At 36.5% G+C, this 26,233-nt stretch overlaps 1 protein-coding gene across 1 annotated transcript in view; it reads left to right on the top strand.

Moving 5' to 3' along the window:
* Positions 1-23,766, top strand: part of LOC135443682 (macrophage mannose receptor 1-like) — a 52,316-nt gene extending 28,550 nt beyond the window's left edge. The window contains exons 11-30 of the mRNA XM_064704184.1: positions 273-421; positions 1,811-2,010; positions 2,594-2,718; positions 3,821-3,908; positions 4,819-4,963; positions 6,125-6,166; positions 6,284-6,447; positions 7,366-7,433; positions 8,397-8,497; positions 9,000-9,142; positions 9,845-9,959; positions 11,863-12,032; positions 14,052-14,154; positions 15,033-15,262; positions 16,334-16,499; positions 16,865-17,017; positions 17,862-17,978; positions 19,434-19,601; positions 22,093-22,152; positions 22,535-23,766. Of these exons, the coding sequence (XP_064560254.1) occupies positions 273-421; positions 1,811-2,010; positions 2,594-2,718; positions 3,821-3,908; positions 4,819-4,963; positions 6,125-6,166; positions 6,284-6,447; positions 7,366-7,433; positions 8,397-8,497; positions 9,000-9,142; positions 9,845-9,959; positions 11,863-12,032; positions 14,052-14,154; positions 15,033-15,262; positions 16,334-16,499; positions 16,865-17,017; positions 17,862-17,978; positions 19,434-19,601; positions 22,093-22,152; positions 22,535-22,785 (2,758 nt within the window). The 3' untranslated portion in view covers positions 22,786-23,766. The remainder of the gene's footprint in view (positions 1-272; positions 422-1,810; positions 2,011-2,593; positions 2,719-3,820; positions 3,909-4,818; positions 4,964-6,124; positions 6,167-6,283; positions 6,448-7,365; positions 7,434-8,396; positions 8,498-8,999; positions 9,143-9,844; positions 9,960-11,862; positions 12,033-14,051; positions 14,155-15,032; positions 15,263-16,333; positions 16,500-16,864; positions 17,018-17,861; positions 17,979-19,433; positions 19,602-22,092; positions 22,153-22,534) is intronic.
* Positions 23,767-26,233: the final 2,467 nt, after the last annotated feature.

Below are 26,233 nucleotides of genomic sequence, written 5' to 3'. Positions count from 1 at the left end.
CAGGTTTCTTCTTTACCATCAATTTCCTGTCAGTCCAAGATTACGCCGTCTTATTCACTGAGAGATCTGTGAAAAAGCAAAATACTCTGATATCAAAGCTCACAAAATATCTATTATTTAATGGTTTTGTTATATTCTTTGCTAAAGAAAATCCTTTCAAGCTTTGCTTTCCAGAAGGTGCAGCTCCAATTCTGAGATAATAACAAACCTTTTGCAACTTTTAAAAAAGAAATTTAACAGTATTAATTTATTGACGGATTTCTTTTTAACAGATATGAACAAGCCTATCTGACCAGCCTGGTTGGGCTGAAAACAGAAAGATACTTTTGGATTGGACTTTCAGATGTAGAAGAAAAGGGAACTTTCAAGTGGTCTAATGGTGAATCTGTCTTATTTACACACTGGAATTCTGAAATGCCTGGTAGGTATGACTCTGTGCTCTTTAATTGGTCCAAGGCCCACAATAAGTCACTTGAAGATTTTTCCTTCCTTAGCTCTCTCTTGATGACATAATGGCCAATGGCTTTCAAATATATCAGGCTGCTCTCCCCAAGATTCCAGTGTGGCTGGAAAGTTTCTGCCTAGTTCTGAAATGAGTTTTTAGTATAAGTTTAGGAAGAAACTTTTCATTGAGATCAAGTTCCTTATTTGCAACTGTTCTGGGGAAGTCTGTGCCTGTATTGCTGTGGAGGAGCAATCTCTGCAGGCCCAGTGACCCTCCCTGCAAGTCCTGCCTGTTCAGCCATATCTCATTTCACACTTGTTCACTGCACGTTCTGAGTGTGTGGGATATCAGCATGCATCAAGCATCCCTGAGCCCTAGAGAAAATGGGATTGTAAGGCCAAAGAGGGCCAAAATATAACAATGGGAGGTCATTTAATCTGACACGATCACATCAGAAAGGGAATGGTTATTGGTTCAGTGTTCTGGTATGTTGCATATGCCTTTCAGGAAGTCCTCTGATTCTGTTTAATTTCAGTACCTAATCTAATTGCTGATTTGAATGTGTCAGGTGAAGTGGCAAGGCTATGTAGCCTTATATATACCTAGTTAGTTTTTGAAAATTTTAAGTCAAAATAGAAAAAAATTGAGAAACTAGCTCTAACCCCATTCAGTTTTAGGGGAGAATTTTTGGATCCAAGGTTATGATCTAGCTAGAGTCAGCCACTGCAGGTTATTTGGTGTTAAGCATAATTCAGTATTTCAGCATGGATGAACTACAGATTTTTTTGCCTTTTTTTTTTGTCTTCACGAATTAGAATCATGCAATCACAGAATGGTATCTAGTCCCCACCCACTTCCATAGACACCTTTCACTAGACCAGGCTGCTCAAATTCAAGTCCAACCTGAACTTGATATCTTTCATGAATGGGGCATCTACAACTTCTCCAGGGAACCTGTTCCACTTGCTCACTACTTTCATAATAAAAAAAATTCATTCCTTATGCCCAATCTGAATCTACCTTCTTTAATTTTAAAATGATTGTCTCTTCTTCTGTCACTATAAAATCTGGTAAAAAGTCTTTCTTCACCTTATAAGCACTCTTTAGGTACTGAGTAGTCAAGGTAATGTTTCCCTGGAGTCTTCTGTTCTCCAGGCTGAATTGCCCTACCCCTAAGCCTCTCTTTGTATGAGAGGTGTTCCAGCCTTCTGATCACTTCTGTGGTCCTCCCGGGGACCTGCTCTAAGATTAGAAATATTTTTGACTCTGTAAAATGACTTTATTTTTACCAGGATAGAATATGAAATTTTCTAACTTCTTATAACACCCTAAATGGCACTTTTGTGCATTCCTGTTTACAATCAGGAAGAAAGCCAGGCTGTGTTGCCATGAGGACTGGAATAGCAGGTGGATTATGGGATGTAATAAAATGTGAAGAAAAGGCAAAGTTCATATGCAAAGTGTGGGCAGAAGGAGTGACACTTCCACCTGTTCCCACAACAACTCCTATTCCCCGGTGCCCAGAAGGCTGGGACTCAAGCAATCGTATTAGCTTCTGTTTCAAAGTAAGTGTGTTGGTTATTTCTGCATTAAGGTAGTTTCTGTTTGCTTCACTTACATGTGATTAGCTCAGTTTGCCAGAGTATAGTGCTTATAATGCCAAGGTTGCAGATTTGATCCCATTATGTGCCAATCACTTAGGAGCTGGACTTGATGATCCCTGTGGGTCTTTTACAACCCAGAATATTCTGTGATCCCAATAAAAATTGGCATATGTGTGTCCTATTGTTTCATCATATTTTTTCCAGATTATATGTAGAAGTCTTCTTCCTTTCTACTGAAATGCTCATGGTTTTGTTTATTCTGTTAAAGACTAATCTACAGCTTTTGACCTTCTGTTCTTAAATTCCAGTTCTGGTAAGTTTGTGGTCTGGTTGTTGTCTTGCAGTAGACACTCCTATCAGCAGCGCAGTGTGCTAACTTGACTTAAAGAGCTCATTCCAAGCCTGTGTTTCACAGAGAGTACTCGTACTCAAAGTTTCTCTAAGCCCCACAGAAGATAATTGTGAATCAACTGCTTTTGATTTGATTCCTTGACCTGGAGCTCTATGTGGTCTGTTTTTTCTGATGGCACCATGGTCTCTGCAGCCTTTTTCCAGAGCAGAGCACAAGAAGACGTGGCTGGAATCGCAGGCGTTTTGCCGCTCCATCGGGGGGGACCTGGCCTCCATTAACGGCAAGGAGGAGCAGTTTGTGATCTGGCACTCCATCGCGTGAGTGTCCATGGGGACAGTGTCTCACTCACCCCTGCCACCCCCGGGGCTTCCTGAAACAGCTCTTCTCAGCTCTTGTTGGGTTTGCTTCTGTGTGAGCCAGTCTGCAGTCCCTGTCCGTGTCAAACGCACTGCAAAAGCGTAGGGCTGATGAATTTGCATGACTACCAGCAATAACCTCAAAAGGTTGAGCTGAAATGGCATTGGCCAGATGTGTAGTTAAGGCAGCACTTATCATCTGAAGTAAAGCTATTTACTGTGGAGTTGTTGATATTATAAAATTACTACAGATGCCAGTTGTTTTCATGTAAATGTGAAAACAAATATCCAGTTTAATAAATCTGGATAATATGTTGATTTTTTGGTCACTTTTATGAACTCTTAAAAAAGCAGGGGCAACTTCAGATTAATTTTTTTCTTACATAAGGAAGGTAAATAAGGTTAGTAAGCCCATGAACTGCAAAAAACAGGTGCAAGATTTCTAAATAAGATGAAAAGCTAACACTTGCAATACGACCAGAGCAAATCAGGCTCAAGGATCTTGTACATCCCTGGCTAACCAAGAAGCAAGACTGAAGTATCAAGGCCATGTAAAATACTATGACCACACTAAAATCCCAGTTGTGTATTTACAGTAAGGAAGAAGTTGTAGATGCATCTTTGACACAAATTAACTGAATATATTCAGATTAATCAGTAAAGTGTGTCTGCTTGCAGGCAATGATTAGTGTAAGGTGATATTTTTAAAATGTGATTCAACTGCAGAAAGTAACTCTCTGTTTGAAAGCTGTAAGTGCCTCTACAGAGAAAAGGAGGAGTTGAGAAATGGAACAACAGTAGCCAGTGAACCATTATAAAAAGGCATTAAGCCACTTTATTTACAGGAGTTATATCTGGTAATTTTCTTGATCTGTATTTCAGTCTGAGTTAATGCATAATGATAACAGCTAGAAGCAGCTGAATTTTAATTTATTTCCACCTTGTTTTTTTTTTTTATTAAACAGCATTACGTTATCCTTAGAGAACTCTTAACTGTAGTAAATGGTATATTGTTAAAAATATTGTAATGCTCTTACTAGTATTGGTACTTTTTTTTTTTTAGAAACAATGGTTATTACCACCAGAATTTCTGGATAGGTTTATATTACTTGAATCCTGATGATGGCTTTGCTTGGAGTGATGGATCTCCAGTGAGTAATTTAAATTCCCACAGCTGTTATTTTGCATTCCCTGTGCTTCTTATTTATGTGTAGTGTATGTGTTTCTGTGTAATTTTTATGCTTAATCATAACCCTCTGTATTGTGCACTCTTTAAGAAAGCTAATGAATAGCAATTTCATGGCTTGATATTTTTGGCTAAAACATACTGATTTTTGATAAGAAGATACACACTGAATCAACAAGGAAACTAAATACATGCAGACTAAAAGGATATTCTTATGAATGCAAGGATTTTTTGTGTAAAATAGTCTTTCTTTAGTTGTTATTTTCTTTGCTCATTATCTGCAATGGCTTACATGCCATGGAGATGAAGACACTTTTTAAATGCCAGTTTGACTTACTGCACTTTAAACTAAGGTATAAAACTGTAGAAATAAAAGTGATTTTGGAGATGCAGGTGTACTTGATACAAGGTTGGTCAAGATTTATTGATGGGGATTGTCAGTACAGAAACCTGGAACTGGATTTTATATAGGAAAATTAGAATAGCAGTAATACTTCTGAGGCAAATGCTAACATTTTTATTGCATCCTAATAGCATCCTATTCTACTCATATTGTATATTTAACTAGTTTAATATCAAGATGTATCATGCCCCAACATTGTTATTAAATGTATTTTAAAGAATTTAGGTCCCATAAAAAATGTTTATATTCTTCCAAGTATGTACGAAAACAACTGTTACCTAAACTGCAATCCATTTGCCATCTGAAAAGTTTGAAATGTCAGCATTTGCACAGGAAGATCCTCGTTTCATCCTCAGTTTTTAACCTGACAATAGGAACAATTTGTAGGTCTGTGCTTTGATGCTGTCTCCTCCCTCTCTCCCTTACTTTATTTTCATATAACAGAATCTTCACAAAACTTCTTCTGTCATAGGTGAGGTATGAAAACTGGGGCTTTGGAGAACCAAATAATTATCAAGGAGTTGAACTTTGTACAGAGATCGGTGGTGAATCCAGCATGCTTTGGAATGACAGGCACTGTGATTATATGTATGGATGGATTTGCCAAATAAGAAAAGGTATTGCTCACTCTTGCCTATTAGTGTAATAAGATGTTCTTGGTTGACTTTTATCTTGTAAGAAACAAAAATTTTCAAAGCCTCTTTATAATAATAGTTCCCTCCTTCTCTTGTTTTAGGTGCTGTTTTGTTTGATAAGAACATGTAGTTTGAGGATGGAGCTTGGTTTCAAGATACTTGATTTCTATATTCACATGTTGATTACTTGCTAAATTCTCATGAAATATGTGTTTGGATGCTTTTTATTTACTGAAGATATCAAGACAATATCTATAATTTAGGGAGAAATTGAGTTTCACTAGCAGTGCATGTATTTGCATTTGAGCTTTTTAGAAAGTGCAGCACATTTAAGTGATTTACTGCATTCTTATAGTGGGACAGAGAGCAGCAAAATAAATATGTTACATTATATTATTGACAATAAATATCAACTCTGCCTTTTATTGGTAAGATAATTTCTTAGGCATAGATTTTCTTAATAAAAGTCATTACTACTGAGATTTTAGTAAAAAACTAATTGGTAAGCCTAAACTGACAGAGGTTTTCTGTGTAATAAATTCATTTCCTGGGACAGTAACGATGACATCCAAGATCCCATCTCCATGATGCCATAGCAAAAAAAAAGGGAATTTTTCCAGTGAGATATTATCTGGGGAGAATTGTAAGATCAAGGTAGAAGTTATTCTCAACCAGAGAAAGGTGGAAAGGACCTCACCCTGTAGTATTTAGGGCACTCCATCAGATGATAACTCAGCCTGCATTCCTGCTGCCTCTGGTTTAAGTCAGAATTCAAGTATTTGTGTCCAGGGGAAGAGAGAGAGATGAAGATCCAGGACAATTGTCTCAATAGAGTTAATACTTTGGGACATAGGGTTTACTGCTTTCAAAGAGTAACAAATTACTTGATTCAAGTAAAGTTCAAGGCACTTGTAATACTTTGCATGTAAGGAATATCCTCAGGGAACAAGACTACATATTTAAAATTGAATATTATATAAAAAATGAAAGATTTAGATTATTCAGTTCCTTCTGCATTTTGGTGTTAAATCCATTGCTAACTGTGAAAGTCAATATCAGTATTAAAAAATGCCTGTCAGTCTCAGTAAATAGCTTCTCTTCAGACAGAAGGTATACAATCATAATAAATATTTTTTGTCACAGGGGCAAGTTTGAAGCCTGAACCAACAGAATCTCCTACACCCGGTAGGTGTTACTGCTATTGCTCTTTGTGTGCGTTTGTGTTCTAAAGCACTAAAATTTCATTAAGGAGGACTCTTGTATCTCAGGAGCAGAATAGTTAGCTTGGCAGTTCTCTTACAGAATACAAGACCACTGAGGATGGATGGATCATACATGAAGACAAACAGTACTATTTCAGCACGGAGACTGTCCCTATGGAGGAGGGTCGTGAGTTCTGCAAAAAGAACTTTGGAGACCTTTCTGTCATCGAGAGTGAAAGTGAAAGAAAGTTCCTCTGGCGATATGTAAGAAAAATCATTAATATCATTAATACTATGGAATAAAACATCCAAAACAACTGAGCCTGGGCTCAGCTTTCACCGTGGTGTTCTCCCTACAAGTTTTGATAGTGAAGTTGCAGTTACACTAAGCCAGATTAGTATGAAGAACAAATTAATGCTATCTTTTAAAGGATCTGTGGCTTCATTTTAGCAAAAAGTATTACACTGATGAGCTATGATTGTGTAGGTTATCTTAAGTACTGTGGATGAAAGCAGCAGCTGACTTACATGCAACACTCAGAACATTGGATTTTGATCTTACCTGTTTAGCTAAGCTGTAATCTACCTAGTCTCTTTTTGGTCCTCAAGTTTGCTCCTTTGCTTCCTTCTTCTGAGAATATAATTATGGAGAGAGAAGAAACTGGAACATAGATTATGCCATGAGAAAGAGCTTTGAAATCATATTTACTATATAATTGGAATTGTTTACTTTTTATGCTGGCTGAGGTCAACTTATTTTTAATTAGCAATGTGCTTAAAAGTTACGTTTGAACTACATAGAACATTTCCAGAGCTGGCTGAAGAGTGACAGTGAGAGGACACAAGGACATGTATCAATTTATATCCAAAATGTAGGAAAAGGCTTGTCTTTGCAAGAAATTAGTCAGATAAAGTCCACTGCAGAGACTGTGCGATAGGTGCTGATTTCAGTGGCTTCCAAGTAAAATGTGAGAAGTGTTGATACAGTGACCACACCTTTTGGCCAATGGTGAAATTTGACTGTGGGCTGTCAGCTGTGAGCTGCTTTAACTTAAATGTTGTGGCTAGAGAATAAATCCAGTTCGTATCCTCTGTCAGTTAGAGGTATTTTACTCATCAGTAACATAATAGGTTTATATGACAATAGAGGGCATTTGTACAATTTTAATTTTTGCATTCTAGATTTTGAAAAATGGCAAAGAGGATGCATATTTCATTGGTTTACAACTGAGTATTGACCAACGAACGAGGTAGGACATACCCAGTTTTGAGTCATAATTCAAAAATTATTGTATTCTCAAGTGGTTTAATTGCATCTTAATTTATCTCTAGATATCCAGAAGAAATGCTGCGTGTTTCCTAAACAGAATTTGTTCAAAGCTAGACAAAAAATTACACTGCAGCTAATGTATTTAGAATTTTTATTCAGGAATTCTACTTTCCTTTATTATGCGATTTATACTGAAAAAATAAGTAGATGTTCTAGCTGTAAATATATAAGACTTTTTGTAGGTAAAAATGCTCTTTTACCCCATCCTTAACCATTGAGAACAGACTCTAATAAAGGAACAAATGAAACCTATTTTCTTTTTCTGGAACAATGACAGCTGTTGCACTGTGAGGTCAGGCATGTTTTCTGCAAGCCTCTCTGAATGTCAGCATGCAGCACCATATTGATTTTGACATGTGATGTTTATTTGGGCCTGGATTCAGTTCAGTCTGTGTTTGAGGTGCCTGGATAGATGGCTAGTAGTTCTCATTTCTCCTTATAGTCCGCAGTAACAATGAGGGACCTCCAGAGGACAATTAGGATGTTAGGTGAGCCTCTGAAAATGAGGTGTTTCTGCCTTGTGGTTTCATAGGGACCCTAAGATGAATATACTTTTAAGTACCTTGTGCATGGGTCTGAAGGATGAGCATGGGCACCTCTGTCACTTGCAGACCACTAGAAAGATGTGTCCTAATAATTTTCCTTGTTACAATTTTGTTTTTCATTGCCTAATCTACATGGATGTTCATCTTTTCCAATGTTTGTATTTTATGTTGTATGTCTTTGAGCAGAGTAAGTTTAATGCAACTAGTAAAGAGGCAAAAAACACTGTACATTTTACTATGAGCAGCTATATTAAGCATATTAAAAAGTTACTTTTTTTAACATGGAAGAAGTTCTATTTTATGTTAAAGAAGCATTTTGTTGGATTGTTTTTCTTAAGCTGGATGGATGGCACTCCAGTGAATTATTTGGCATGGGCACCACATGAACCTAACTTTGCAAATAATGATGAAAACTGTGTTGTTATGTATAAGAATTTAGGTGAGTTTTGTATGTTTTTTCAGGAATTTCATTATTTGTGTGTTTACGTCACAACTTTTTTTTCTTCTGCGAAGCATCCTGTCTTCCTGGGTTTTTTTTATCTCTTTTACAAAAAGTTATTTAAGTAGACCATGGTGTTACTTACAGGACTTAATAGTTTAATATTCTTGTGCTTACCTGAAATCTAACATGGGGAAGATCTGATAGAGGTCTGTGGCCAGAGGTCTATGGTTGTGATTGCTGGTTTATATTTTTTATTAAAATTGACCTAATGTGTCGCTACGAAATTTCTAGTACCTGGTTCTACAAAGCTTTTAACTTTATGTAATTGCAGCTAAAAAGTGACATATTTTCCCTAGACACTGATATTGAATGATAATAAACTGAGAGACAGCTTTGATCTTATCTTTCACCTAAAAACACTGTACGTGAGAATGAAACAGATTTCATTAACCAACTTGAGATGTGGTGTCATACAGTTCTCCATTTATCTTACACCCAGGGTTTTGGAATGATATAAACTGTGGCTATCCAAATCCCTACATATGTGAAAGGCACAACAGTTCCATTAATTCAACTGTTCCTCCAACAACAATTCCAAGTCCAAGAGGATGTCGTCCAACCTGGCTTTCTTTTCGTAACAAGGTACCATAACAAACACAGTCTATGCTGGATGTTTGGCAAAGCATTAAATAGAGAACAAGGGAATTTTTAAATCATACTGTTTCTTATTAAAACAGACTGTTGTTATTTTTATGCAGAGAGCTATGAAGCATGCACGCTTTTCTTTGTTTGCCTATCCGTTGTTTTGCAGGAAAAGTGCTTTTCTGATGCTTCTGATGAAGCAAATTCAGTTGCAGTTGATGAAAGACAGTTCTCTAGTCAGCTCTTCACATGTTTTGATACACATTTAGTCAGAATTCCTGAAGTACTGATGCCTTGATCTTGGTGCTTTTTAACCAAGCCGTAATCCTTTTTACTGACTACATTTTGTCTTCCTTAACTTTACTAACATGGTACGTGTTATAGAGTAAAATTAATAATCAGGCAGACTAAGATCAGTCATGCATAACTTAGCACTGTTAGCTGTCTATAGAAAAGTCAGGATCTGCTTATTTTCTAGGGATTTCAGATCAGATCTAGTTGTTGAGCAAAACGCTTTAGTGAGACTTCTAATTTTATATTGAACTAGGACCAACACAAAAGCTCATTGAAAGTTGAAGGTATTTTTTCAGATAAATGCATTGTTTTACTGCCTTTTTTCATCCTGCTCTGTTTAAAACAGTGATTATCAATTGAGGGATTTTGGAGTGAAGATAATATATTGAGAATTTGTTCATATTTTAGTGTTACAAAATATTTGGATCTACCGAAGAGGAGCGTGTTACTTGGCATGCTGCACGAACAGCTTGCATGAATTTAGGAGGAAACCTGGCCTCGATCCCTAATGAACAAGTGCAAGGTACTGTGCACAGTTTTGTAGCAGCTAGATGAGATGACATTTAATCCTTACAGGCTGGCTGGGGTTTTGTCTGAATACGAACAGATTTGAATAATAACTGCATATTTGATTTTTTGTTCCAAAACATATAATTTTTAGAAATCTACAATGAAGTCTTCACTTGAATCTACCAAATTTTAGTGTTGGCTCAGAGATATATATGTGTGCACTGTCCTGGCAGCCAAAGTAGTGTTTTTTTTCTGCTTGCATATGATGCCAGCTGGACCCTGCAATTTCCAATCCAAACAATGTGTTTTCACTAGGTGGCATTAACTTGCTGCATGGCTTTCCTTTTAAATCAAGTTGAACACCTTTGGGATGAGAACTGCCTGTGGGCTCTTGAAACAGGCTGAGTGCTCACACCCATACCCAGAGTTATCCACACGGAATTGTTACTCTTTTCTCTAGAGGAGCTTGTTGCAATGAACCAAGAGCTGCATCCGTGCCTCAGGGAGATGAGAGGGGGAAAACTACCCTGTGCTTGAATAAACAAGGCGCACACCCTAGCTAAATACAGGGGAAGACCTTGATAGATGTTAGACTGACTTTGATAGATAGACCCTTTTTTAGGCATACTGTTCTATCCTACATGTGAATGTGATGAAAAAAAATGCTGCAAAACATACTGTCTGTGAACTCAAGAGAGCGCATTGAAAACTTAACCATTTTAAAAGAATGCATTGAAATCTGAGCAATTAAATAGTTTTAATTTAACCTGCTGATAAGGACTTAGCACTAATTATGTTTTCTACGTGTGAAGAGCTGAAGAATCAAAATTTCCTTTTTCAAACAGTTATATTCTTATTTTACATAATTTCTGCAGTGGTTAATTCATGCACAGGACTTGAATTCTAGGTAAAAGATAAATGAGGAATGCATTAGCAAAAAACTATTCTCATTGCAGGAAGTGCAGGCATAAAGGCCTGAGTTCCTGTTACAGTTTTTGGCAGAACAGCAATGCTAATGTTTGGCAAAAAAATCTGCAGGTTTCATTCCTGGAGGAATAAACTGCATACATTTAAAAATGCTGAAGAAAGGTGCATGATTAATAGAGCAGGCAGAAATTATTCTATTCTTTTTCAGAGGAAAAAACATTCATAACCATGACTGCAGTGGTTGGCAGAAGCTGTGGTATATTAATTTTATCCCCACATTCAATGCATCATGGATTAGCAGATTGAATATAATTCATAATGTTCATGATGGATGAATATCAGCTGACCTAGCCTGCTCTGTTTTTGAGCTTGCCACCTTAGCTAAGACACATCAGCACCCACCTGGACTGTGCAAAGCAGTGATAATTGATTTGCTTGTGTTCAACAGTTCTGTTAAGTCTCATTTGGAGCATGTTTCTTGTGCCTTTTGCTCCCTGCCAAGGCGGTGCAGGCTGTTGCCCAGCTGTCCAGGGAGGGAAGGAGCACTGGTGGCTCTGGAGCAGCACGGCTCGTGCAGATACACAAATCTGGAGCTCGGTGGTGCTGTCGTGTCACTGGGGGGCAACTTCTCTTGTGGGATTATCAAAAATGGGTGTGATCCCCACAGGTGGTAATGTCTTGAACTAGGACTCAAAAGTGTCTTGGCACATTATAAAAACAATTTCTGTCATGTTTTTGGGGTTCATTCCAGTACCAGCTTATATGCTTAGATGAAGTATTTTGCCCAAAGCCACAGTTATATATCTACTTACCCATTCATCAACTCAGCATTCATCTCCTTTTCATCTCACCTACTTGTGTTATCAGCACTGGAGTGCTCTGTATTTCAGAAAAAGTATTTAATATCACCAATCTCAGTGAGGCCAAATATTACAACTGTTCTATATTGAAATTATTCCTCTTTTTCTTTGCATTTTCTTTTATTCTAGCTTTCCTTACCTTCCATTTAAAAGATTTTGCCACTGAGACATGGATTGGATTAAATGATATAAATCATGAGATGAGGTTCCTCTGGACAGATGGAACAGGGGTTTACTTTACAAACTGGGCCAAAGGCTTCCCGGCGGGCCATATGGGTTTATATGCGTACAGCGGCCAGGTAAACAGCAATCACAAATTGTTACCTGAAACTTGATTTTATGGAATAATTTATGTTGGAAAAGGCTCCTAAGATTGTTTAGTTCAACCATTAATACGGCACTGCCAAGGCCACCACTAAACCATGACCCTAAGTGCTGCATCTACCTATCCTTTAAATACCTCCAGGGATGGTGACTTAAACACTTTTCCCTGGGCAGCCTTTTCCAATGCCTGAAAACTCTTTTGGTGATGAAACTCCTCCTCATATCCAATCTTGTTTTGTCAACTTTGGGCCATTTCCTCTTGTCCTGTCACTTGTTATCCAAGGGAAAAGAGTTCAATACCCACCTTGCCTAGGACTGAATTCATGCATTTGTGGTGATTTTAGGTAAGTCACTGCTTGACTTACTAATTTCATACTTGTATACATATTGGATGTAAATCCAGGTAGAGTGAAAATTTTGAGCCCTTGTGCAGTTGCTGTATTGGCTGGTGACAGGATCCATGGAGTGCTCATACACAGACTTGTTTCAGTTTTCAGTTCATGAGGACTCCACAGCTTTTGTGTTCAGCCTGTGTTCTCTCATGGGCTGTGTAAAGAGGGCAGTGGGTCTCCTGCCCCGTGGCATTTTCCCAAAAGCACAACAATGGGAACATCCTCCCAGCCCTCTGGTGACAGCTGTGCCTGAACTTGGCAGGCTTCCCAGCTGGCATTGTAGTTTGCAAGGAGGCATTCACAAACATTCCCCTGACACAGGTGTCTTACAGCAAATAGGCAAGCTCTGCTGGTCAGTTACAGAAAGAACACAAGTCTATAAAAAGACAGATATTCAATTTTTACAAGGGAAAAACCCCCAAACCACCAGAAAATAACTTTCTCTATTTCTCTGTCAAACAAACTGATCTGATAGGTCACAGAGTTCCTTTCTCTCTGATCATGTGTGTGTACTCCAGAACTACAGCACTTTATAGTGTTAACTCTATTTCTCCTGAATGACATTTTTAGTGTAGAAATTTGATTTTTATGTATAATATCCTTTTCCGTGTCTTTGAAAGGAGCACCTGTGAGTTTCTTATCTCTAAAGGAGGAAAAAAATTAGGTAGAATTTGGAGTACTAAAGGAAAATATTTCAAAAATGCTACTTCTCAAAAAAATATATGTTTGTCTCTTTTTTATGTGAAGTAATAGGATTTTATTAAGTCTTATGTGACAACTTTTAAAGTCCCTTTTTCATAAATTTTATATTTGTTTTTAATTCTACTTGATCCTACCAAAAATTATTATCATAGTTAGTAAAAATTAGTATGAAATTGTTCAATTGGAAAGATTTAAATCCAAATGGTTTTCACCCAAAAAAATGAAGTAATTATCTGAACATCTTCTCAGATGGAACAGAAAAAACCCCAAACAAGTAAACAATAAAATAAATATGGGTGTTTCATTGCACACAGCCACTTGTAACCCTGCAGGCTTTTGCACTAATCACTGTTTATTTAATATGTGCTAATCTAATTTCTAGCTATTGTGTCCATGTCAGAGAAGTTGAAATGTCACAGCAAGGCTGGAACTGACAGAGCAGTGTCTGTCTGCCTTTGGGCTGGAGCTGTTCTAACTTTGCTGTGTGTACTATTACAGCCTGAAACAATAAATTGTTGCATTGCACTTTAAGGGTTCTGTTTTATTTCTGGGGCAAAGTTATCCAGTTTTTTCTGCAATGATTGATCTGATTTCTCTTTAAATTGCCTGTGACTCCTGTCCATGCTGTATGCCTAGGGATTGAGAATACTGGAATTGCTCTGGTCCTCTTACTCACCTCAGTGTTGTGCAATAGAAAGTAACAAAGAAATTTGTGAAGTGTAAGAGGAATAGAACTTCCACATCACTTGTGTAACTTAAAGCTTGTGCTCTTAAATGTTACAAAGATATGAGACTAAAATGACAACATTACTTGTGTCCGAAGATGCAAATGGGAGTCAAAAGTTTCATATTTGCTTATTCTAGCTATTTTTAACTGGTGTTGTATCTCTTTGCCTCGAGGCTGATTGTGTTGCCATGAAAAACAAATCTGTTAAGGAAGCAGGGAAGTGGGCTGATCAGAGTTGTGATAACAGCAGAGGATATATATGCCAAATTAATGCAGGTAATTCTCTTCTTAGTTAAAACCAAACCCTTTTCTTCTTTTTTTTTTTTTTTCCAGGAAATTGCTTAAATATGTGGGTTTAAACATGATTTTTCTTCCAATAAAGATAAATGTACGAATTGTTCTTCAGGCAGGAAGAAAAGGGTCAAATAGTCACATGTGTCAGAAGTCCAGTTAGTCATTGCTCTAATCTGACCCTTCCCAGCAAGTGCTGTGTTGCTATTTTCCTGAGCTGGAATTTGTATCTGCATCTTTGTGTCTAGTATGACCCTTGATATGACATTTGTTCCATACTATTTTAATTTTTTGAGTACATTGGCTTTCAAAACATGTTATGGAAAATGCTGGTTTGTACATGTAGCATAAACTGTCTGGAATGAGACTGTAACCTGTCTGCACTGAACTTGAGAAAAATTGCCTCCAAAAAAGAGATTAAAAATATTTAAATCCATCTTCTGTTTAAGTATCTGCATAATTTTTAAGGACTAGTCTGTTGTGACCATTTTATTTCTAGGAAAAAAATCTTTGGAGACCAAACAGCTTCTGTGACCCATTTCATTTGATGAAAAAAGATTTTATGAAAAAGTCATGACCTAATCTTACGTAATTTCAGTAATACTATTCTTGATGATTACACAGAATGTTCCTTTACTCTTTATCAGAAGTTGCTTTAAGCAGCTCTTTTCCTTTCTACCGCTTTGTAATTGAATTTTACTACTATTGCTGGTTTAAAACATAGTGCATCTTACCCATGCTGATAATAAAACAGGGAATATGAAATAAGGAAGACTTTTGTTTTGTTCTATTTGCAAACACAGTGAAATCATACCCCCCTTTTGAACAAGTATATGGGTCTTTTTTCACCCTTTATTTTACAGATGCTGAATTTCTGCCTTCTACAACTTCATCCCCGTCCAACATTATCCGTTATGGGAATAGTAGTTACTTGTTCATCCACACCAGAATGACATGGGAGGATGCACAGAAAAACTGCAAACAAAATCAATTTGACCTTTCCAGTGTCTTAGACCCCTATAGTCATTCCTTCCTGTGGCTGAAGATATTAAAGTATGGGGTGCCTGTGTGGATTGGTCTTAACAGTAATGTGGTAAGAACATTAAACTAATTGAACAGGATACTGCTTTTCTCATGGACATGTCAGGAACGGAAAAGTCTTATCGTTTCACTTTATTTTAGCTTATTTTCTTGCATCTTGGACCTAAATACTTCTTTGTGCTGTCAGAGGAGTCCATCCTCTTCTGTTAATCTGATTAAATCCTATATAGTGCACGTGCTTTTCACATTTTTTCTATGATATTCCACTCTGTGCACTTCCAAATAAAGCATTTTAGTCTAGCATATTGGAATATCTCTTTATATATTTCAGGTATAAGTGTGATATAAACTCCTAATATTTTAGAATTTACAGAAGAAAACATCTATTTTAATAACAATACCTAATTTTGAGATGTATAAGAAAATGCTATTACTATAAATATTTTAACATTTTTGAGGATATTTAGCAAAATGATTAATTAGTTTACTTAGTTTAATTGTATTTGTCTCCCCTTTCTCAGTTGTTTGGTATTTTAAAACTTTCTGCAATTTAAATAAGATATCTTTTTCTTCTTGGCACAGACACTTGTCCCACACACTCCATTTGGCTGAGCAAATGAAAAATCCCCAAATATATGAACATAGCATACCACTTCCCAAAAATCAAAAGATGCCTCTAACATTAATCAGCAGGATAAATGAGTTAACCAGCTTTGGTGGGAAATGATTGCTCATTTAAATGTATTTCAAGTTAAAATAATCTACATGTCTTGAAACTTCTGGGGAAAGAGGTAGTGCAAAAATTAGTCATCAGAATTTCACTCCCACAATTTATTTTGAATGAAATTATTATTAGTTTCAAATTAAAGGTATTGTTAAGTGCAACATTAACTCAATGTCACTTTGCATTTCCTTTTGCTGAAAAGCACTTGTTGCACTGCTGTATTTCCCAATAAATATCTGTTTGTCACAACAAAAATTTCAAAGTGTCAACCATTTGTATTTGTTATTGGTTTCTAAGAAAAGCCTAAGAAAAGTAAAAAGTACTTTTAGGACGAAGTACTGTGTAGACAGAGTAGATTGATAGAGTTTAATCATTCCAGCTGATGGTTTTTTTCCTTAGACCAATGGACATTATGAATGGATTGATAACTGGAGAATGAAGTACACGAAATGGGCTGAAGGGGAGCCAAAGCTAAAACTAGGCTGTGTCTATCTTGACATTACTGGAGTCTGGAAGACAGGATTCTGCAATGAAAGTTACTTCTCGGTTTGCAAAAAATCTGATGGTAAGAACTTGAAATCTGACCATTGCAATTTAACAAACATCTCATTAGATATGTTGGGGTTTGTTTCCAGAGCTAAATAGATTAAAACATTAGAATTTACTTAGGTTGAATTGGGCCACTTTAAAGTTAGGGCAAACACATAGTAAGAAAGAGCTAGTGTGACTGTGAATAGCTATCACTTTATATCAAGTGTTAGTTATCGCTTTATTTCAAGAGTGTTAGACAAATTTTGTAAAGCTAAGACTTACACTACTCTGCTATTTATTCTCCTATTGAATAAACTTGCAGTGTCAAAACATGCAAAAATCAGAAGGCATTGAAGTAAGGAAGTAGTAACATGTTTTTTTTAAACTATTTTTAATCAGTTCAAGCTCCCACTGAGCCCCCTCAGCTTCCAGGAAAGTGTCCTGAGTCAGAAGGACACAGATCTTGGATCCCTTTCCGAGGCCATTGCTACTACATTGAATCTTCATCTTCTAGAAACTGGGCCCAGGCATCTTTAGAATGCCTTCGACTAGGTGAGTATCCTACTTTTCCTAAAACAAGTATCAAAAGTATCAAGTAACAAAACCTACTTGTTTTCCTAGCTGTGGAAAGCTGAATATCTGAGATGTGTTTTTGTGAGTTCAAGGATGATCCAAGTGTTGGACAAGACAGTTGCATCCAATTATTACTTTAATTGGAGAGATAATGGAAAACCTATGGCCCGTACTGCCTCATACATTTGGGACCAGGCATGAGCGGAGCTGTGTGGCCTGGAGTGAAGATCATGAAAATAGAAACCTTGTGCTTTGACCCTGATAGGAGATAAACAGCTTCATCCACAGCAGTTGCTAAAGCTTAATGGAATTTGTATCTTTTGAATTCTTGATCTAATTTCTCCCTTGATTATTGCAGTTTTATACCACTGGAGTGAAAACTGTTTAGTTTGGATAATATATGAGAAAACTAGCGCTGTTGTGCAGCTTCCTTCTCTCAACTTCCTTCTTTAGGAAACAGATGAATATTGATTATGATGGACTTCATATGTCTGCAGCATTGTTGTTTATGGCATTGGTGGCAATGTGACATAGGTGCCTGGTCTCCCATCGGATTATGCAGAGATCTCCCTCACTCTCACACCAGCAGAATTTATTATAGCTGTATCTTCACTGGAAGTATATATTGTCATGCGCTCAATAAGAACCTACCAGTGAAACCCATGGCAAATGTAGACACCTGGTACTGGATGAGAAGATTCCCCCTCTCTTTTCTGATACTCAGGTTGAAGCATTTTGTTGAAGCAGTTTGTTGACAGGGCAATGAGAACGTTTTCCCCTGTGAAACATCTCTAAGAGACTTTTCTCTCCCTGTGTCTCCCAGGTGCCTCTTTGGTCTCAGTTGAAGACTCAGCTGAAGCCAACTTTCTGACCTACAACCTTGAACCACTTGAAGGCAAAACATCAACATTTTGGACAGGAATGTACAGAAATGTGGATGGTACTTTCTCTACTTTTAATGTCTTTTTTTAGTGAATAATTACTGTAATCTTTTCGACATGAGTGTTGAAAATTTCACATTATAATTCTGTAATATGGAAGATAAAGCCGGACAGAATAGGCAAGAGGCTGCTTTAATTAAATCCTATATTTGAGGATTATTGTTTTCACATTAATGCAATTGATATTCAATTAGATAGATATTTCTATCCTTATGATAGACTTTAATGTACAATCTTGTACTGTTCAGGCAAAAAATGCCAGTATAACTCTCAGTGGCATGGTTACAAAATAGTTCAGGCGACTTGAGGTGGGATTTTCTTGAGTTTTGGAAGATTATTTTTGCAACTGCCTACCCAAGCACTTGAAGGACCAACTTCTTAGGGATAAGACAACTTTTCAATTACATTGCTTGAATCTTAACCAGGAATAGTGAAAATTTTTGGTAAAGGAAAGAATTCGAAGGTAGTCATTTATATTCATGACACATAGAGGAAAGCTGAGGTTTACTCATGTGATCAGTTGACACAAAAAGGGTTTCTTGAAGTGGCTCTAGAGCAGTGTAGAGCAGCACACTTCTCACAGTGATCATAAACACAAGAATTCTTCAGCTCTTCATTATTGCTCTAGATAGTGATTATAGCAATTTCAGCATAACTGCATAACTAAATTTCATACCTTTGTGTGTGTATCCAGATTGTATTCACTTGCCATGCCTTACAGAAAGGGTGTCAGGAATTATTAAGAAAAAACCAAAAAAAGAGCAAAATATATAGAATCTTATAAAAATCAAAATACAATTTTCATGCTGAGTCTAAGAATTTGCTTGAGTACAACTTACAGTCACAAGGAGTACATTTATTCTAAAAAAATAGCACTATTAAAAGAAAGAAAGAAAAAAGGAACCGGAAGGAAGAAGCAGAAAGTCCCAAGCATAGCTGAGAAACAGTGATCACAAGATTTTGGAAGATCTATAAAAAGGAAAATTGTCTGTGTAAAGCTTGTGGAAAGGAGTAGAAACTGGAAAACAAATGAAATAAAATTGGACCTGGAGAGACTTCAGTGTGGGATTTGAAGAGTAACACAAAACCTTCCTGCAAATTACTGAAATAAAGAATGTTCTGGTGAAGTTATATTTTAACTTCACTTATTCCTATAAATGGAATAAATAATTGACACTGGACCATTGCTATCACTTGTGGGAGATTATTCTTGGAACTGTCTTGCCTTTGCACCACCATAGGCCAGATTTGTCTGCCATTTTCCAAATACTGATACTATATCATTTACATAAAAACTTAGGGACAACAGTTTGTGTCAAAAGTAAATAGCTTAGTGGTCCATCTCCAAAAGAGGTGACAAGTAAATTTCTCAGAAAGGCAATAAATATGGAGCATGTGAAAGTATGGAAATTAAGATGATTTTTTTCCCCTTTATTCAATGTTTTTTCAATTAGGACTATGGTTGTGGCTAGACGGCAGTGCAGTGAATTTTGTCAACTGGAATGTAGGAGAACCCTCTCCTCAGCAAAATGAGCACTGTGTTGAAATGTATGCAGACTCTGGGTATTGGAATAATTTCTATTGCTCTTCCTACAAAGGATATATTTGTAAAAAGCCAAAAAGTAAGTGCTACATTTATGAATTTATTTTATAAATGGAATATGCTCTCTGTAAGCTAGTAATAGTAGGTGGCTGATACACACAATGCATTTCAGCTGGATGTTCTCTTTTTGTAAATGCCAAAGGATGCACATTTCCATGACAACAAAAAGATAGAATGACTCTTCAGAAAGCAGTTCTGCACAGTAGTCAAGTCCCTTAAGAATTGCTTTTAGAAGACAGTGTTCATATCTCAGCTGTACCTGGTGTATACACTTGATGAGTTTGTGTGTTTTCTATCAACAGTTGTTGAGAAATTACAATGTGAGGATCATGCCTTGTGTACAAAAATCTGTCTCAAAAATATGCAAACATACTCCTCAGGGTATCCCCTCTGCTCTGCCCATTGTTTATTTCCCTCTGTGAGTTTTATGTGCACGTGTTTTCTGAGTATGATGTAGTGTTTCTATTAATTGAGTATTTGTGAAGTGTGACTTATTTAACAGCTTGGGATCTTTTGTCTCTGTGTCCTGCTGTGAAAAGATAAATGAGTGGAAAGATAAATGAATGTAAAGCAAAGCAAATGACATTGTTTGAATGTGCTAAACTGAATGTGTCCTGAAATAACTGAACGTGCAGATTTGACAGTAGAGACATCTAGTATATATGAATTCCTAAAAGTCGTCATAATATTTTCTTTCAGCATATATTGCAATACCAAAATCTCTTACTTATGCTTCCTAAGAAGGTTGAAATGTGTAACTGCAATACACTGACTTCCTCTACAATACTGGAAATGGGAGAAATTCTGCTGTTCTTTCTGTAAATTTGTTCTCATGCAAAATTTTTCTTACTTACTCAAATGCTTGTAATGATGACTGTGTCTTTTACAGGAAGCACTGCAATGTCTCAGTAAATGCACCCTTTCAGAGTCCATTTCTCAATCATTTTGTATTGTCATTGACAAAAATTCATAGACATGGGTACCAAGTGTTAAAATAAATCCCCACTGCTCTTTTTGACCATTCAGTTCAATTCTTTGTGCTACTACTGGCATTCACCTGTTTTGATGCTGACCAAAGAGCTGAAAGCTCTCAGATGAAAGCTTGTTACTTTTTTCTAGGATTAGCTTTAGCCAGTCTAATCTACTAATCTGGAATGCCACAGATTCAACCTAATTCCAGCCTCAATGCAAGGATTATTCAGTCACTCACCCCAAAACAGGACACAATCTAGTCCTACATTGTTATAGAAATGCAGCTTTTCTTGACATAGTTTTTCAGAACTGTGACAATGCTCCATGTGCAGAATTTAAACAGTTACAGCTACAGACAAATAAATGGAGCATTAGAAGCATGGTTTTACCAAATTGCACTGGCTAATGCTGGAAGTTTTCCATCATGTAGATGATGAAATAGATGTTGTTTTCTGTTTCATTTAATGTAGAATAGATATTGTTTTCTGTTTCATTTGTTGAGCTAATTTTTACCACAGTAATTTGAGAGTTCTGTAGCAGGTCTATTCCACAAAGTATCTAACTATTTCTTAAGTGAGGAGATGCTCAGTCTGGAGAAGACAAGACTCTAGGGAGACCTTAGAGCACCTAAAGAGGGCTCACAAGACAGCTGGAGTGAGACTTCTTATAAGGGCTAGTGACCATCCAAGGATGGAAATTCACAACCTCCGTGGGCAGCCTGTGCCAGTGCTCAGTCACCCTCACAGGGAAAAAGTCTTTCCCAATATTCAGAGAGAACATCTTTGTGTTGCACAGTGGTGGTGCCCACACCCTCTCTTCTGTCACTGGGCAGCACTATGAAAAAGATGTAAGCGGAGACTGGTAAAAATAATTTAAATTCCTGAGATCACCTTTTTCAGAATGAAACATGATGCATTGATTCAAGATTTAATAATAAACTGATTTGATATCCACCTGGCAAAATAAATGCCTTCATCTTAAATGATGGCTTATTTACCCAGCAAGCCAGATTTCACGACCTGATGTTAAAATTTAAATGAGCTATAAACCATTCAGTTAAGATATGATACCTGCTAGGGCACTGTGAATTTCATGAGTGATTTCAAGTGTCTATGGTGGTAACGTCTATTGGAAAACCACATTTATTACATTTTCTGTGTTTATATAACAGGTACTGAAAGAATTTTTATTTATATTGAGGATTATATTTGACCATGTCTATCCTCAAGATACTGTATAGATTTTCTTTTGGTTTCATTCTATTGTCTGGATCAGAGTTCATGGAGGTTTTTGATATTCTTTTTTTGCTAGTTTGTGTAAATAGCTACCTATGAGACCAGAATACGCTAGAGCGCTGTGCTGTGTCTTAGGTGTATATAATTTTGTATGAAATAAATCCAAGTGTTTTCAATATTTAGCGGTTTGTATTACCATATACTTATCTGAGCATGATTTTCAGTATGTTCCAAGATATAAAAATAAATAATGTAGAAATAAATAATAATACAAAAATATAATTATTTTTTAATATTTTCAAGTTCCAGCAACTGAAATGCCACTGGCATCTGAAATGCCACCAGCTGAAATACCTACAATGGGTAAGAATATTGTCTTTCAAGTAGAAAAAACTAGTCCCACATAAGATCATAAACCAAAAATATTTTGTATTATGTCTCTTAAATTTTCTGTTATATGGAAGTACTGTACCTGTTTCCTAGGATGACACTGTTTCCTCGTAATACACAATATAGTCTATTTGGGTGCATCTCCAAGTGCAGATTTTAAAAAATATTAATTTGTCATATGGCATGCAATATTAGTGATTTAAAATCAAGTTATTTTATGTTGCTGCCTCTTCTTCTCCTTATATCAAAACAAATTAACCCCTTTTTCTCAGAAGATCATTCTAAAGAACTTGCTTCCAGTAATCAGATAAAGACTTCTGTAGCATTCTCTTGATTTCTTCCTATTTGTTTTCAGCAATGACAAAAGATGAGAAGGCTTCTACCCTAAACCACAGCAAAACGGGAATTATAGTTATTGTTGGCATCATCATCCTAGTTGGAAGTGGCCTTGCAGGATATCTCTTCTACAAAAGAAGAAAGAATTGCTTGCCAACAAATGACAGCTTTGAGAATAATTTGTATTTTAATGGTGATGCAGTTCCTGGAATTAGTGACACAAAGGATCTTGTGACCAACATAGAGCAGAATGAACATGCAACACTGTAATGTAACAAAAGGAAATGTAATGTAATATGTAATATAAAATGTAATGTAATAAAATGTGCCTTGTTTTATTAAAATTATGCAATTAGAATGAAGCCAAAGGTATTTTCTCATGTGCAATTACTGTACTAGCCTGTTTCTGTGTGTGTGTAATGTCAAATACTGCATTAATTTTATTTTGTAGCCATTATATAAAGTGAAAGATTTCAGATCTCAGGATTTGGTATCACACTGGTGAATGTGGTTCTTAAGAAAAGTGATAATGTTGGCTAATTATTAAATGCAACCATAGAAATGGATAAAATAAATAAAGCAAAATCCAAGAGCACCGTGAATAACACACACAAGATTTGAGGTTTTTTCATCAGATTTGTTTCAAACCATGTTAATGAATTCAAAGGTATTCATTAAACATCATCTAATTTTATCATCTTTCAAGTATTCCCATGGATTTAAGTACAGGCATAGTCACTAGAGAATAAGACTGTATTTGGAAAATTTCCCCTTTGAACCACATGGGCAAAAAGACCTTTGTGATATTTCAGTTCCACAACGTCGTACAACACAGAAAACCAAGACTGGAGTACTTGCAGTTTATGTATTCTAGGATTTTATCAGGTGAAATCTGGGGGCAGATCTCTGGAGTGGAAAAGTGTGGTTGATAGTAGCTGCTAGTTTTGGCTGGCCACAAGTGGGTTTGTGGGCGAGGGGTGATGAAGGTCATGGCAAAACTTCCTTCTTACCAGGCAGCAGTTACTGGGGAGAGGGAGGAAGATTGCCTGAGCATGTTCTGGAGCTTTCTTGGAGCAGAAGGTTTCTGCAGAGCTGTTATGGTGATCACATGTTGGTTCTGCTCTCTACAGCTTCTCAATAAGCAGCATAGGTTTGTGAGATGTGTGCTGCAAGTAAAGAACCATTTAACTTTACCAATATAATAGTTACCACTGATTTTATTTGCTCTCTAAAATGGTTAAATCAGCTACTATTTATGGACATCTTCTATTCCCCAAGGAGTTTATATTCCTAATTTTTTGTAAATCCTGTAAAATGTAAATCATGCGTGATTCCTCACTTGCTTACAAAGATTTGCAAGAATTGATTTCATGGTTTCAGATTTTGCTCTGTGAAATAAAAGTAACTATGTTTGATTTTTAAAATAGGTTTGTATTTTATAGTCTCATCTAAATAAGACACTGTAATATGATAAAGTGTAAAAGGAGATGTTACCACAGGGGAAACATTCCAGGAGAAGTTGTTAACAAGTATTATATTAACCATATTTTCCTGAATCTGTCTCAGGATTAAATCTGCTTAAAGAAAAAACAAAAATGTGAGCTGAGGGATTTAGTAAAAGTCTTAAATTACATACATATGTAGGTAAGATGGGAAAATTTGTCCAGGAACTCCTTTTCTCTGGCTCTGCTCTCTTTCTCCCAGCTGTTCCCTTGCACTGTTCCTACTGCTGTTTCCATTTTTAATATACAATTGTTTAAGCATGTTTTTTTCAAGGATCAGCACCTCTAATGGTTTTTTATGCAATCTGATGTGGCTCCTGACTGATTAACAATGCTAAGGGCCATGTTGTTTCGGTTATATGGAGGAGTGGTGCCAGGCAGAAATTTATGTGAAACAGACAATGAAAGGCCAAGAGAGCCTGACTGAAATCCCAGCCTCACTGTGCTGGCTTTGAGCAAACAACAAACAGGTGCAGTCTCACCTAAAAGAAGCTCAGTCCTCTTCTGGGCCCTGCACAATCTTAAAATGGTGTCTGTACACTGAGTCCTTCTCCAGATAACCTTCATTCCCACGCACATATGCAAAGGTATGGTTGCAAAGAAGACAAAAATAGAGGAGATATCTCATTTCTGGTTCTTTGCCATACTTTTAAAGTTCATCACTGAAAAGTGTCAAGGAGGGAATCTAGCCATTGGAGCCTGGATAATTCTGATCTCATTCATTCATTTATTTTTCCTGAAATCCAGCATCATCTCTGAGTTGAGGTGAATTAAAAATGCCATGCACGTTAATAGCTGGTATTTAGTAGTAGATTTAGTAGATGTAGGTTCTTCTGTGTCAGTTCTGCTCTCCTGTCCAAACAGATATAGAAAAATAGAGAAGGTTCCAAATAAGAAGCCCTACTCTGAAGATGGAGCTGCTTAGCCTGCTCATTTTAGAAAGAGTGTAAGTTAAAAAGACTTGAAAGATTTTCAGAAGAGGGAGAAATTTCAACTGCATGGCTTACAGTATTTCCTATTTCAAGACAATGGAAGTCAAGCAAATATCCCATTTAAAAGATTGATATCAGTAAGTAGCATTTACAGCACAGGAAATCCTTATAGTTCCATGTCATAAGCAGAAAGTGAGCGCTGATGCTTTATACACAAACTATATCAGAAAGTTTTGAATAGAAGGTAGAGAAACAAACTTGAACACTTTAAAAAATATCTAATTAATATAAGATCAAATGGAAAGCTTTTACCTAGGAACATAGATAAACAAAATATGCTTCTCTATTTGACTGAAAAAAAGAAATGTGTCTTACTGGAAATGAGTCATGTTCATATGGACACACCCTATTTTAAATTTACATATTTTGATCCTTCACCAAATCTTTCAAGCATTTTTTACTACTGACTGCTATTCATATTGGGGCTGGTCAGGTGCCTTAGAATCAAATTGTTGCTCTTGTGATCTCTTACCTTGTCTCCCAAGTAGATGACATGACGTAGGGGAGGTCTCAGGCCGCATTTTGCATAGAGGCACACACACACAAACACACACAGACACACACACACACATATATTCACAGAGGAATTAGGTTCTTGCTTTTCCAGAACATACTTGCTGTAAAAACAAGGAAAATAATTCCTTGAAAAACAAGATGATGAATAGTGTACAAGGGAATATGAACGGAAAAGCAAATAAATGTTTTGACAAATCCCTAAGAGTTTATATCTATAATCCTCTGATGCTGCCAAGATTTCTTACATTTGATCAGGTGGTTTAGAAAAATGAAAGGAAAAAAATCATTCATTATGTAACCTGAAAATAGAAAAATAGAAAGGTTGTTCCCTTTTTTATTTTAGGCTAGAATGTTCCTACTGAGGTTTAGAGTGGTTTTTTTGAAAGAAATAAATGTTTATAACTTGGAAACTGTGATTGTATTATGTGTTGGGATTCTGGATTGAAATCTTATATCAAATTATAGCAGGCTAAATGATCACAAAATTACTTGAATATTTTAATATAAGTGGATTTTTAAAAAATGAATGTAGGGAAGCATCCAGTTGAATCCAGATGGCCTCACCCATCCATTTCTGTGAGCACCTGAGGAATGACTTGATGGCAATATTCAATAGTGTGTAAGGTTTTGTCTCTTCACATTGCTGTGTTTCTTGGTACACTTGTGTTTAATTCTCATTTCCCCATTTTCTCTGAAAAAGTTTGGACT

Source organism: Zonotrichia leucophrys, chromosome 2, assembly GCF_028769735.1.
Source record: "Zonotrichia leucophrys gambelii isolate GWCS_2022_RI chromosome 2, RI_Zleu_2.0, whole genome shotgun sequence".
NCBI lineage: Eukaryota > Metazoa > Chordata > Aves > Passeriformes > Passerellidae > Zonotrichia > Zonotrichia leucophrys.
Note: the sequence above shows the minus strand (reverse complement) of the source record. Positions and strands in the feature narration are given on the sequence as shown.